Genomic DNA, 15,067 nt, shown 5'->3' on the forward strand with positions numbered 1-15,067 from the left:
GGGCCTGACTTCCAGGGTCACTTACTGTCTATAAATCAGTACTTGCTTTGCAGCTTGAGTTTCACTGAGGTCGGATTACCCTGCTTCACCGCAGGGGCGACAGACCTGGTCCCAGTGAGAGTTTCAGGAAGGAAAACTGACACACCGTTTTCAATTTCTATTTCAAGTTTATGAGAAAACTCACCTGTAATAAACCTAAGAAAGGGTTCGCAGCCCAGGTGAAGGGCCTCTCCCCAAGATATCTGAGTGGCTGGTTCTCATGGCTGCAGGTCACAGCAAGGACACCGCCGGCTGGATGACCATTCCACTTTAAAGTGCAGCCCTGATGGCCGGGCGCGTGGTTCACGCCTGTCATCCCAGCACTTTGGGAGGCCAAGGTGAGTGGATCACCTGAGGTCAGGAGTTCGAGACCAGCGTGGCCAACATGGTGAAACCCCGTCTCTACTAAAAATACAAAAATTAGCCGGGCGTGGTCGCAGGTGCCTGTAACCCCAGCTACTTGGGAGGCTGAGGTAGGAGAATCGCTTGAACCCAGGAGGTGGAGGTTGCAGTGAGCCAAGATTGCGCCACTGCACTCCAGTCTGGGCGACAGAGCGAAATTCCATCTCAAAAATAATAATAAAATAAAAATTAATTAACAAAGTGCAGCCCTCCGAAGATCTCATCCCCTCCTCCTGCTCTCTCTCCACTGCCCACAGAACCATTTAACACGCTGCTTCTCATTTTCCCACCTCTCTAGAATGCTGAGTTTCACTGTGCGGGGATTTTTGTCAACACGTGTCCCAGCATGAGGACAGTACCAGGTATCAAAGGGACACACGACAAGTATCTGTTGAGTGAATGCATCAAAGGACTGGGATAAAGGCAGACAGGGCACGGGAGTCCAGCCTGTGACATGAGTACAAGGTATTTTCTCTCAGCTGAACTATGGAGTAGAATCTGTTCAGCAAATATTTGTCGTCAGGTACAGCCGGGCGCAGTGGCTCATGCCTGTAATCACAGCACTTTGCAGGGCTGAAGCAGGTGGATCATCTGAGGTCAGGAGTTCGAGACCAGCCTGGCCAAAATGGCAAAACCCCATCTCTACTAAAAATACAAAAAAAAAAAAAATTAGCCAGGCATGGTGGTGCACACCTGTAGTCCCAGCTACTCAGGAGGCTGAGGCAGGAGAATAGTTTGAACCCAGGGGGCGGAGGCTGCAGTGAGCCAATATCACGTCACTGCACTCCAGCCTGGGCGACAGAGTGAGTGAGACTCTGTCTCAAAAATAAAGAAAAAGAGAATAAGAAAGTATTTGTCGAGTAGGACTGTCTTATTTTTCAGCTCAGCATGGTAGCTCACACCTATAATCCTAGCACTTTGGGAGGCCCAGGCAGGAGGATGGCTTGAGGCCAGGAGTTTGAGACCAGCCTAAGCAATATAGCAAGACCCTGTCTCTATAAAAAAAAAATAATAAAAGACCTGATCTCTATAAAAAAGTAGTAATAAAGTATTTTTCACAGGCTTCAACCTCTGTATCAAAAGGCTTGCTATATTGTAAAAGCAAAACTCTAAATGATCAAGATTTTAAGATGACCTCTTCAGATCTTAAAAACCAAAAGGCAGAAAATAGACTTTATTCCAGACAGATTTGTAAAAGATGTTTTTAAAGGGAAAGGCAAGTCACGCTACTAAATCAAGCGTTTCTGGGTCTCCCTCCTCCGAGCCTGGCACTGCGGCCAAGCCTGGCGGGGGTGCTCGGGCCCTCGGCCCACAGGAACTTAGCCTTGATTCTCTTCCTGAGGGGCTTCTCAACTTTTCCGAGCCAGGCGGTGAGTGGAGTGGGAGCTCCAAATGGAATCCCAGGCCGCGGTGCTTCCGGCGCCCCCCAGTGAGCCTGTGGTGTGGCCGGCGGCCAGGAAGGGCCACGGGCAGGGTGGCTTGAATGAAAACCACAGGCTGAAGCCAGCCGGGCTCCCTTGCCGAAAGTGGGTTTTAGTCCGAGGCACATGCATGGCCTTGGCCAGATGCGAACCAAGAGACTGCCGCGACAGAGGAGGACCTCCCAAGCACCGTGTTCAAGCGACGCTTTCCTAAGATGGACTTCTCAGGCCAGATGTGACGCCAGACACCGCTGCATGCTACCTGGAGAGAGCAGGGACGTGCCGGCCACAGCGGCCCACCAACGGCCACCGTTCCGTGCCGAGTTCCACAGGCCTCACCCGCAGCTGGAGACGGACCCTGCCCCAGATCCTCCTGGTAGGTACCCGCTACGGGATTCAGGAGAGAGCATCACAGTGCACGCAGGGTACTGATCTGCCACCACCAAGAACTCCGGGGGGCTGGCCATGCGCTGGCCTCTGCCAAGCAATGCCAGTGGTTCCCCGGCCGGGGCCACCCAAGCAGGCGAGGGAGGAGGTTTAGACGAATGACTTGGCCAGGGTCACCATGTGGTCCACACCACACGCCACATCCACGGGCTCCCCAGGCATCGTCACCTGAAAAATAAGACCCAGCATACCATGAGCAAGAGTGGCGCGCCCGCAGGAGGCAGGCACTGGCACTGGCCGCGCTGGCCCCTCCACTCTGGGAATGGGGGCGCTTACACCTCCTCAGCAGGTCCACCAGGGCAACTGTGTGTGGCCACAAGGACAAGGCCATCCCTACTCCCTCCAGTCAACAGCAGCCATCGCCATCCATCAGCCTGAGAGGCCAGGCTGGGCAGGAACACAGGCCTGTGTGCACCCTGGAACGGGCACGCCCCACAGGGGCTGCTCCCTCGGACCCTAACACCACCAGGCTCCATGCCTCCAGGCCCGGTGTTCAAGCTCCCTCCTGGGAGCCACTGCTATGGCTCACTGAGAAGCTCCAGGGGCCGGGCACTATAGCTCACACCCGTAATCCCAGCACTTTGGGAGGCCGAGGCAGGCGGATCACTTGAGGTGAGAAGTTGGAGACCAGCCAAGTGTGGTGATGTGCGCCTGTAATACCAGCTACTCGGGAGGCTGAGATGGGAAAATCGCTTGAACCTGGGAGGTGGAGGCTGCAGTGAGCCAAGTCTGCACCACTGCACTCCAGCCTGCGTGACAAAGCGAGACTCCATCTCAAAGAAAAGGCTCCAGAAACCCTTTCTCTTGCCTTGCAGGTCCAGTCTGGGAACCAGGCCCCACTGGCTCAGCATCTCCAATCATTTTACCCATATTCCCCAGCTCCAGTCACAGGCAGGCTGGGTCCCAAGCTCCCACCAAGGAGTGGCTGTGTCTCAAAGGCCCTTGCCAGGAGCCCTGACCACACTGCCTGTCTGGGCTGACAACATGGCCTTAGAGGACAGCCCAAGCCTCAAGGGAGCAAGAAGAGGGCCTCGCTGAGCCATGGAGGCTCTAGCCTGTTTGAAGGATGCCCACTGTTCCATTGCCTCACCATGAAAACAGACACCCCAACAGCTCCAGGTATGCCCAGGGCCATGGCCAAGCCAGCTACCCAGGAAAGGGGCCCCTGACTTTCTCTTTCTTGTTTATTATGACTAGACAGTCCATTCACATAGCTGCAAGACAAAAGGACATTCCGTAAAAAAGAAGAAAAAAGTATTAAATGTCTTTTATGCTGGGCGCAGTGGCTCACACCTGTAATCCCAGCACTTTGGGAAGCCAAGGCGGGCGGATCGCCTGAGGTCAGGAGTTCAAGACCAGCCTGGCCAACATGGTGAAACCCTGTCTCTACTAAAAATACAAAAATTAGCCAATCATGGTGGCGCATGCCTATAACCCCAGCTATTTGGGAGGCTGAGGCAAGAGAATTGCTTGAAGGGAGGTGGAGGTTGCAGTGAGCTGAGATCGCGCCACTGCACTCCAGCCTGGGCGAGAGAGCAAGACTCTGTCTCAAAAAAAAAAAGTCTTTTATTACCACCCCTATCACCAGCTGCCCCAGTCCCCACCTGGCCTTTGAACTGGAAACTACTTTGAACAGATTTCTTATTAAATTTCCAGAGGTTTGTTTTGTTTTTAAGAGACAGGGTCTCACTTTGTTGCCCAGGCTGGAGTACAGTGGTCCAATCATAGCTCACTGCAGGCTTAACCTCCTGGCTCAAGTGATTCTCCTGCCTTAGCCTCCCAAGTAGCTGGGACTACAGGCATGTGCCACCATGCCTGGCTAATTCTGTTTGTACAGACAGGGGTCTCACTATGTTGCCCAGGCTGGAGTACAGAGACACCGTCACAGCTCACTGCAACCCTGAACTGCTGGGCTCAAGTTATCCTCCCACCTCAGCCTCCCAAGTAGCTAGGACTACAGCTGTGCACCACCGTGCTCAGCTTATTTGTGTATTTGTTGTAGAGACACGGTCTTGCCATGTTCCCCAGGCTGGTCTCAAACTCCTGGGCTCAAGTGATTTTCCTGCCTCAGCCTCCCAGAGTGCTGGGAATCCAGGTGTGACCCACAGGCCTGGCCTTCCAGAGGTCCTTTAAGCAGAGAAGCAGATATGCAGCTCTTCCTTTCTTGAGTGCTAACTGCAAAGAAAGGGGCGCCGCCTGGCTTGGCCCGAAGACCCCTGCCAGGATGCTGGCACTTGATCCACTGACCAGATCCGAATTCAACCACCCTCCCCGGTTGGCAGCACGCAGCCAGGCGGTGTGACAGCTGGAAAGGGGATCTGTCACAGTCCGTGAAGTTTACCGAGCTTAAGAGGGAAAACGCCTAATCCAGATGGCGTGGCCTTAAAAGCAGAGAGGCAGCAGGCGCCGACCCCGGAGCTTTGCGCCTACGCTGGGGAGACAAGACCATTAGGGACTCCTGGCTGCAGGCAGACGGATGCTGGAGACCAAGCCATGCTCTCCTCCCCCCACCCTGTCCCTAAACAAATGAACGTCTTTAGCAGAACCTGTTACAGGAATCACTAAACAAACAAGAACGGGGCCCAGTCCATCGCAAAGGCACGTCTATGCAGACAGCCTGCGAGGCTGGCGGGGAAGAAAACAGGCTGCTTGGGCCCCGCTGGCCTCTTAGCAACCTCCCCAGCCATTAGGGAGCACTTTATTTGCCTTTCCTGGGAAAGCGTGCCTCCTCAGTCACCTGCCTCCCCTCTCACCCGCCTCCCCTCTCACCCCTCGCACTTAAGCCCCCAGGTCCTTGTTCCCCCAGGGCTCCAGCCATTCGAGCCCAAAGCAGAGGAAGCCAGACAGGTGTCTGCGTGGGCAGCAAGGGCCCGGCTCCTGGGAGCCCTCCCTGGGCAGCGGCAGGAGGCTCCCCGAGGTTCCAGCTCCCCCTGGCGGACAGTCTCACACAGTCTCTGAACAGAGTCCAAGAGGAGTCTGCCCTCGGCCATGTTTTATTTTCGTCCTAGGCAAGGTTAAATGGCGTTTTTCTTCTAAGCCAATTTACACTCACAACTCCGCTGCTGAGGGAAACAGCTCCAAAAACCAGCACCACATTTAGCCTCAGTGACTCTCTTAAAACTCTCAGCAGAATCCATTTAGGAACATCCCTATCCACAATTACAAGTTCCTAAAACAAACGCCCACCACGTGAAAGACGGGGGTGCAGGAAGGAGGTCCTTCTTGGAGACAAGAGAGCCCGGGAAAGGGAGACTGCTCAGGCACCCAGTTCTGCAGCTCAGAGGCCACCAGTTTTTTTGTTTGTTTTGTTTTGTTTTTGATACAGAGTCTCGCTTTGTTGCCCAGAGGCTGGAGTACAGTGGCGAAATCTTGGCTCAGTGCAACTTCCGCCTCCCGTGTTCAAATGATTCTCCTGCCTCAGCCTCCCAAGTAGCTGAGATTACAGGCGCCTGCCACCAAGCCCAGCTAATTTTTTGTATTTTTAGTAGAGGTGAGGTTTCAGCATGTTGGCCAGGCTGGTCTTGAACTCCTGACCTCAAGTGATCTACCCGCCTCGGCCTCCCAAAGTGCTGGGATTACAGGCGTGAGCCACAGCACCCAGCCTGAACATAGTTGTTCTAAAGAATAAAGCTCAGCTAGGCATGGTGGCTCACCCCTGTAATTCCAACACTTTGGGAGGCCAAGTTGGGAAGACCACTTGAGGCCGGAAGTTTGAGACCAGCCTGGGCAACATAGCTGACCCCAGCTCTTAAATAATAAAATAATATAAATAATAAAATAAGCTGGGTGTGATGGCACATGCCTGTAATCTCAAGCTATTCTGGAGGCTGAAGCAAGAGGATCACTTGAGCCCAGGAGGTTGAGATCAACATATAAGACACTGTCTCTTAAAAAAAAAAAATTATTTGGGTATGGTGGCACATGCCCATCCCACATTCCCGTGACTTGGGGCTGAGGCGGGAGGATCGCTTGAGCCTGGGAGTTAGAGGTTGCAGGGAACTGTGATCACACCACTGTACTCCAACCTGGGTGACAAAAGCAAGACCCTATTTCAAAAAAAAAGAATCGTGGGTAACACAGCGAGACCCCATCTCGCTGTGTTATAAAAATATAAAAATTAGCTGGGTATGGTAGCGAGCACCTGTAATCCCAGCTACTCGGGGGGCTGAGGTGGGGGGATCACTTGAACCCAGGAGACAGAGGCTGCAGTGAGCCAAGATCCTACCACTGCACTCCAGCTTGGGTGACACCAAGACCTTGTCTTAAAAAAACTAACAAAACAAAGAAAATAAAAATCACCTGTAATTTTTTTTTAATGAGACAACAGAAGGGACTGGACCCTCTCACCCCTAATCCAAAGAGGACAGGGGTTGAGGCCACTCCCCTCCACAATGCTTAGGGGCTCCCTGAATGTGCAAGAGGCACGACAATGGCTTGCCACCATCATGGGGACAGGCTGGTATGCTCTCTTCCTGACAGCACAAATGTGTTTAAGAAGCAGGCCAGGCTCAGTGGTTCATGCCTGTAATCCCAGCACTTTGGGAGGCTGAGGGAGGCAGACTGCTTGAGGCCAGAAGTTTGAGACCAGCCTGGGCAACAGAGCGAGACCCCCATCTCTGGTGTATGCCTGTGGTCCCAGCTATTCAGGAGGCTGAGGTGGGAGGATCACCTGAGCCCAGGGAGGTTGAGGCTGCAGTGAGCTGTGATCACATCACTGCAATCCAGCCTGGGCGACAGAGTGAGACCCTGTGTCATAAAAGGCAAGAACAAAAAAACGAAGCCAAAGTCTCCATTTCACCTTGCTTTCTCAGGGCCTCCACCCATGGTCTTGAACGAATGAATCTGAGCCCGCGGAATCCACAGGGAACCAAGAGAAGCAGCAACCAAGGAAAGAGCCAAGAGAAAGCGTCCCCGGGACACCCACGTGCTCCAGAACACAGTGCTGCGGGTTTGTGACACACAGACCCTTTTTAAAAAAAAAACTATACATTTCTGGCTGGGCATGGTGGCTCACAACTGTAATCCCAGCACTTTGGGAGGCCAAGGCAGGCGGATCATTTGAGGTCAGGAGTTCAAGACCAGCCTGGCCAACACGGTGAACCCTCATCTCTACTAAAAATACAAAAATTAGCCAGGCATGGTGGCGCGCACCTGTAAGCCCAGCTACTCGGGAGACTGAGGATACTGAAGCAGGAGAATCGCTTGGACCTGGGAAGTGTAGGTTGCAGTGAGCCAAGATCGTGCCATTGCACTCCAGCCTGGGCGGTAGGAGAGAGATTTCGTCTCAAAAAGTAATAATAATAAATAAATAATACCTTTCTTTTGCAAGTCCTTATTTTTTAACAAGTCTTTAAAAATGCTTTTCACAATTTCCAAGCAAATTAAAATCCAACCTTCCGATAAAGTATACCCATATGCACACTGCACACACGGACATGAGTCTCTATGCAGAGACTATCTTTGGAAAGAAACATAAAGAAACAGGCGGTCGGGCGCGGTGGCTCACACCTGTAGTCCCAGCACACTGGGAGGCTGAGGCAGGCAGTTCACCAGAGGTCAGGAGTTCGAGACCAGCCTGACCAATATGGTGAAACCCCATCTCTACTAAAAATACAAAAATTAGCCGGGCGTGGTGGTGGGTGCCTGTAATCCCAGCTACTCGGGAGGCTGAGGCAGGAGAATCACTTGAACCCAGGAGGCGGAGGTTGCAGTGAGCTGAAATTGCACCACTGCACTCCAGCCTGGGCGACAGAGGGAGGTCCATCTCAGGAAAAAAAAAAGAAAAAAGAAAAAAGAAAAAAAGAACTAGGACCTGTGGCTGCCTCTGGAACAGAAACTGGGTGGTGGGAGACTGATTTTCTATTGTATATTTTTTTGTACCACGAACGTATGTTCCATGTTCCAAAAAACCCCAAAACCCTCCTGTTTTAGAATGCCTTAAATAGCTTAGTAAACAATGCAAAGGTAAACTACAGTTTTAGAACGAACCTTTCTCCCCTGTAACTCTGGAATGGGCCTTTTTGTCTAACTGCATACTACCACCTCCACGGAGGCGACCTTATTTTTTCACTTTGTGGCTGTGGTTGGGCCATCTAAATATTAAACATCCTGCTTTAAGTTCATTGTAAAGCATTCCCCTACATGGGCTTCTGTCGACAGCTCCTAGCATGCTGACTTCATCAAATATCTCCCCCTCTCTGGAGCCTCACGGCATCCTATCGGAGCCTTGCACCATCGTGCCTTTGTTTCCCCGATCTGGATGCCTGGGTGGGCCGCTCCCTGCAACCTCCCACTCAGCGGGCAGGGATGAGCTGACCCAGTTCCTGCAGAGCCTGGTGCCACTCCCCCACCCACCACACCACACGGATACTCCACAGGTATCTCATGGGTTTCACCAGAGTGTGTTATAGCACAGCACGCGGCTGGAGGAGCACAGCCAGGGCCCGAAGTGGGAGCAGGTCCTGGCCCAGCTGCACTCGAGGTGATGGCCTGCTGTGATGTAGGTGACTCTACTCTCTGCGCCCATCCTCAAGACCACCCCGGCCAGCCTTACCCTCCATGGGAAATACTGATCCTCCAGGCGACCAATTCCTAGGCACCCTCGGATGTTCTTGCCCCACACAAACAGCTCTCCGTTGTCTGCAAAGAGAGGAAAACAGGGGTTAGCTGGGACTGTGCGAAGAACAGTCTCCAGGGAGAGGATGGGTCACGAGAACAGGCTTTCTAGAACCAGGTGCATTCACAGCCCGATGTTCAACTTCAACTTTTACCAAGCGTTAATGCTTTCTTTTGAAGGCAAAAAGTAAGTGTCTGAGATGCTGTCGCCATGTCAAAAACAGGTCCACGCCCAGGACTTGTGCTGCCACCCCCATGGGAGATGAGCGCTCGAATAAAGCTGGGGATGGAGGGTGGTACACAGGCAGGCGGTGGTGCACGGGGTGGTGGGGCGGGGGGCAGTGCACGGGGCAGGGGGCTGGGGATGGTGCACAGGGTTGGGGCTGGGGGTGGTGCACAGGGCTGGTGGTGGTGCACAGGGCTGGGGGTGGTGTAGGGTTGGGGGTTGGGGGCTGGGGTTGGTGCATGGGGTTGGGGCTGGGAGTGGTGCACGGGGCTGGGGGTGGTGCATGGGGCTGGGGGAGGTGTATGGGGTTGGGGGCTGGGGGTGCTGGTGCCTGGGGCTGGGGGCTGGGGATGGTGCACAGAGCTGGGGTCCAGGGGTGGTGCACAGAGCTGGGGTCCAGCGGTGGTGCACAGGGCCGGGGGCTGGAGGTGGTACATGGGGCTGGAGGTCACTAGTGCACAAGGCCCACTCTGCTCACCCCTTGCACCCCACCCGCAGCCGTGTCCCACCAAACTCTGCCCTCCACAAATCTTCCTGATTTGACAGTGAAAAGTAGGACGATTTGTCATTCCTGGTTTGACTGCCCATATCTTGGGAGCATTCAGCCACAGGACATCTAATGACCGAGTGCCTGCTTGTACTGGGTCTAGGTCTGTGTTCTAGGAGCTGAGGACAGGCCAGAGATGGAACAGACATATGATTTTAATATATGTTTACAAACTGTAAAAACCATCACCAAGAAAAAGTACAGGATGCTGTCAGAGGCCAACGCAGGAGATGGGCTGGCATAGCCCAGCCTTCAGGCGGGACTCTGTCTGCACCAGATGGGGCACTCCTGGCCCATGTCACCACCGGCTGTCATGCAAAAGGCTTGGGTCATGGGAGGCAGAGGAAGTGATGTGGAAAAGCCAGGACTTCAAGAACCGGGGCCTATGGAGTAAGGAATAATTCCAAGCTGTCTTAGCCCCCCTGATCTGACCGTGCCCCTTGTCTTCCACACTTAGGCCTTATATAGTTTTAGTATGTATGCGTTTTTGTTTGCTTTTGAGTCAGGGTCTTACTCTGTCGCCCAGGCTGCAATGCAGTGGCACAAACACAGCTCACTGCAGCCTTGAACTTTTGAGCTCAAGCAAGCCTTCCACCTCAGCCTCCCGAGTAGCTGGGACTACAGGCGCACACCACCATGCCCAGCAAATTTCTGTCTTTTTTGTAGAAACGGGATCTCAATATGTTGTCCAGGCTGGTTTCGAACTCCTGGGCTTGAGGGACCCTCCCATCTTGGCCTCTAGAAGTGCTGGAATTACAAGCATGAGCCACTGTGCCCAGCTAGACCTTAGGTGTTTAACAGAACAATTCAGTCTGGCTCCCCAGAATATTAGCAGACCGCAGGATCAACCAACCAACTTCAGCTTCCAGACAGCTATCTGCAAATGCCAGGCACACAGGCAGGGAGGCAGCCACGCTCTGTCTACCAATGGGCAGTAACTCGCCCTTAGAAGGTGACCTGTTGGTAGCCTTCGGGAGAAATCAGGAAAGGAATTTCATTTCGCTGTGACCTGAAATGGCTACATGGCATAAGGGCAAATAGAAAAGGCTCTACTTGGTCGGGCGTGGTGGCTCATGCTTGTAATCCCAGCACTTTGGGAGGCCGAGATGGACAGATCATGAGGTCAAGAGATCAAGACCATCCTGGCCAACATGGTGAAATCCTATCTCTACTGAAAATACAAAAATTAGCTGGGCGTGGTGTTGCATGCCTGTAATCCCAGCTACTCGGGAGGCTGAGGCAGGATAATCGCTTGAACCAGGGAGACAGAGGTTGCAGTGAGCTGAGATTGCACCACTGCACTCCAGCCTGGGCAACAAGAGTGAAATTCTGTCTCAAAAAAGAAAAGAAAAGCCTCTACTCCAGTCAAATGCTTCACACAGATTTCTGAACATGTGACTCTGCCCAGAGCTGAGGCCTTAAGAACATTCTAGAAAGTAGATATTTGGTGCCCCCAAAATTAGTCCATACGATTCTGATTTGCCAAATCAAAATAGCTTTAAGAATTCACGAGACCTAGAAATATGAGCAAATGCAACTGGGCGCTCTGGGGCAGTGGCGAGGCATTCAACCCAGAGCCAGAGAAAACTCCGACTCACAGCCATCAGAACCAGGCTGCAGTCTGCCTGCTCCATGGCCTCTGAAACCTGGAATTCGGACTGTAAGTGAAGAGCAGTTAGGACCCTGGTTCAGAGGGCGGGCGTCTGCGACAGGCCCCACGTGGGAATGAGGCCAGAGAACTCAACCGAAGGCCACACGAACTGACTGTCCCGGCCCAGATGTTTCAAAAGAAAACAATTACTTGCCATGAGATGAAAAGATTTTTTAATTGCAAGGAAATAACTAATTTACTTGAGAATCACAGAATGAAATGAATTCAGGACAGTGTTACTACTCAAGTCAACTGAAGAGCAGCAAATTGATTCAATGGTAACTATGGGGGAGGAAGGGATGTAAGCAAGAAAAAAGCACATTCTGGAGGCCTGCAGGGTAACCAGATATCCCGTGGCTTTGTAACTGGGCAAGCCTTTGGGAAAAAGCTCCGTTTCTATCTCCCTTTCATCATTCTCTGCCCCGGCATGTGGAGAAATCGGTATTCACCTCTGTGAAACCACGGGACAGTCTGACAGATCGGCCTTTTACCACCCCATATCCTGGGTCAGATCAGGGGCTGGGCTCCGCCGGGGAATGGGATTAAGCCCCACACACTCAATTCCTGAGTACCCACCCGTGAATCCGCCAATGCTGGTTCTCCCCGGCACCCGACGTACTCATGGCACCCTCTTGAGAAAATGCATGTTCACGTTAGCCTACCCACAAGCCAGATGGACCAAAACCAAAACTCCAGGGTGGGAGAAACAAGACACATTATCCAACCTCGAGGCAAACAACTTCTGGCTTAGCCCTCGCTTCAATCCTCAGAACAAAGGCGCCGCTCTGTTCAACGGGTGGAACCTGAGACCTGCCGGCAGTTTGGGGTTGAACTTGAAATAGAGAACCTCTGCCAGGCTTACCCTGGGGCCGTCGGGGCTTGGTCACTTACTGGTCAGTGCAGCAAAGTGGCTGAGTCCACATCGGATGCGGGAAACCCGGACTTCTGGGTTGAACTCCGTCAGGCCAAAGAGAGTGGGCGGAATCATTTCAGGCATGGCAGTTTCCACTAGGTTGGGGCCTTTGCCAAGAATTCCATAGCCCCAGACAAAAACATGTCCCTCTCCTACATTACAGTAGAAACAAGGGTCAGTGAGTCCCTCCAAGTAAGAACCCTCCCTCACCAGAAACTCAAACTACACCACTGAGGTTCATGACAGCTACACGGTTTGTTTTTTTTTTTCTCCTTGCTTGGCAAGAACATGTGGACAGAGATTTAGAATAATTCTCTCTCCCCTGCTTCAATCCTTGCTGGGGGAGTCTGTCTTGCCAGCTTTCCTGGCTCAGAACACAAACTTCCCACATCTTGAGAGTTAGTAACCTGGAGGGGACCAGGGTATAAATCAGCCAGAAAACCCACGTGAACACCAGAGACCTGGAGGAGGTTTTTTGACAGCTCTGTGTTTCGCACTGATCAGAAGACCAAGCCAAACACATAAACCATGTCTGGCCAGATGCTTCTAACTCTTAGAAATGATGTTTTGGTTATAGAAAGTTTCATGTTCTTCAGTGGTGCCAGGCGTTTCATCGCTCTCCAAAGCTGCAGGCTGTTCTCCCATCTGCCTTTGATTTTTTGGCTGGAGAAGGCAAAGCTGGAGTCTCTCTGGCCCCGGCTAAGGGAGGGGAACAAGGTAGTTCGCTCTCCACTCCAGAGTTCTGCTCTAGAATGACTCAGCTCTCAGACGTGTCTACATACACATCACAGGCTATTCGCTTGCTGTCAAGAACTCCACTCACACCCTGTGACTGAACTCAATCCAGCGACATTTTCCCATGACCACAGTCCCTTCCTTTTCTTAAACAGGGTCTCGCTGGGCGAGGTGGCATGTGCCTACAGTCCCAGCTATTTGAGAAGCTGAGGTGGGAGAGGATGGCTTGAGCCCAGAAGTTCTGGGCTGTAGTGCGCTATGCCGATCGGGTGTCTGCACTAAATTCACCATCAATATGGTGACCTCCCAGGAGCAGGGGCCCACCAGGTTGCATAAGGAGGGGTGAATCAGCCCAGGTCGGAAACAGAGCAGGTCAAAACTCCCGTGCTCATCAGTAGTGGGATCGCGCCTGTGAATAGCCACTGCACTCCAGCCTGGGCAACATAGGCAAACCCCGTCTCTTAAAAAAAAATACAGGGTCTCACTCTGTCGCCCAGGCTGGAGTGCAGTGGCATGATCATAGCTCACTGCAGCCTCCAACTCCTGGGCTCAGGGGACCTCTGCCTCAGCCTCCTAAGTAGGTGGGACTACAGGTGTGCACTACCATGTTCAGCTAATTTTTCATTTATTCTTTTTCTATTGAGGCAGAGTCTCGCTCTGTCACCCAGGCTGGAGTGCTGTGGTGAGATCTCGGCTTACTGCAACCTCTACTTCCCAGGTTCAAGCAATCCTTCCACCGTAGCCTTCTAAGTAGCTGGGATTACAAGCATGCACCACCACGCCTGACTAATTTTCCTAATTTTAGTAGAGGCAGGGTTTCACCATGTTGGCCAGGCTGGTATCAAACTCCTGACCTCAGGTGATCCGCCAGCCTCAGCCTCCCGAAGTGCTTGGATTACAGGTGTGAGCAACCACAACCCAGCCTTCCAGCTAATTTTTCCATTTTTTTGTAGAGAAGGGTCTCGTTATGTTGCCTGGGCTGGTCAGGAACTCCTGGCCTCAAGCGATCTTCCTGCATCAGTTCCCCAAAGTGCTAGGATTACAGGTGTGAGCCACCAGGCCCAGCCATGTTACCCTCCTAAGGCTGAAGTCTACAAATCCAATGGACACTGACCATTCCCTGTGCAATCTACCCACAGCTTCCCAATGAGCCACCCAAAAGAAGGTCTCACCGTTTAACACTGCACAGCCCGTGCCACCGCAGGCAGCCTGTCGCACCTTCCCCACTCCTGAGAAATGTAAGCACCGGGGCACATTCACCTGAGCCAAAGAAAGGAGCCACACTATCAGGAAAGCAAACCAGTAAGGACCAGGAAGTGTTCTGGTCTTAGGTACAAAGTATCTGAGTCCCAGTTCATTCATTCACTCCACAGATACTTACTAAACATCACATACCAAGCATCATGCTAGGTGCTGGGGTATAATGGTAAGCAAAAGAGACCCAGTTTCCACCCTCAGAGAGTTCTAGTCTAGTGCAAGATGCAGATGCCAATCAAAATTAACATAAAATAACATATTTGTGGCTGGGTGAGGTGGCTCACACCTGTAATCCCAGCATTTTGGGAGGCCAAGGAAGGTGGATCACTTGAGGCCAGGAGTTTGAGCCAGCCTAGCCAACATGGTAGAAACCCTGTCTCTACTAATAATACAAAAAAATTAGTCAGGCATGGTGGCATGTGCCTGTAGTCCCAGCTCTTTAGGGGGCTGAGGCAAGAGAATCGCTTGAACACAGGAGATGGAGGTTGCAGTGAGCTGGGATCACACCATTGCACTCCAGCCTGGGTGACAGAGTGAGACCCTATCTCAAAATAAAACATAATAAATAAATAATAAATGTGCGTTGTTTTAATCCACTATGTATTGGGGCCATTTGTTACGTGGCAACAGCTAACAATGGCAGGCCACTGGATCTGTCCCCCACAGGAAGGCCATGGGTAACATTTCTCTCAGGCCTTGGTATCAGGGAGAGCCATACTTCTCCCCTTTTCTTAGGGAAACAATGAATCATTTAAATGATCATGTTTCTTCTTTGCTTTGCCTACTAGGGAGCTCAGAACCAAATTTGCAAGCC

General features: G+C 52.2%; 1 protein-coding gene across 1 annotated transcript in view; it reads right to left on the reverse strand.

The window, feature by feature from the left end:
* Positions 1–1,587: 1,587 nt before the first annotated feature.
* RCC1L (RCC1 like) overlaps positions 1,588–15,067 on the reverse strand; it is a 29,749-nt gene continuing 16,269 nt past the window's right edge. Inside the window, exons 8-11 of the mRNA XM_064375632.1 lie at positions 14,169–14,256; positions 12,240–12,413; positions 8,863–8,948; positions 1,588–2,477 (exon numbers count right to left, since the gene is read on the reverse strand). Coding sequence (XP_064231702.1) covers positions 2,400–2,477; positions 8,863–8,948; positions 12,240–12,413; positions 14,169–14,256 — 426 coding nt within the window. The 3' untranslated portion in view covers positions 1,588–2,399. The remainder of the gene's footprint in view (positions 2,478–8,862; positions 8,949–12,239; positions 12,414–14,168; positions 14,257–15,067) is intronic.

Source organism: Aotus nancymaae, unplaced genomic scaffold (genome assembly GCF_030222135.1).
Source record: "Aotus nancymaae isolate 86718 unplaced genomic scaffold, 86718_ANA_hifiasm-v0.15.2.pri h1tg000012l, whole genome shotgun sequence".
NCBI classification, from domain to species: Eukaryota; Metazoa; Chordata; class Mammalia; order Primates; family Aotidae; genus Aotus; species Aotus nancymaae.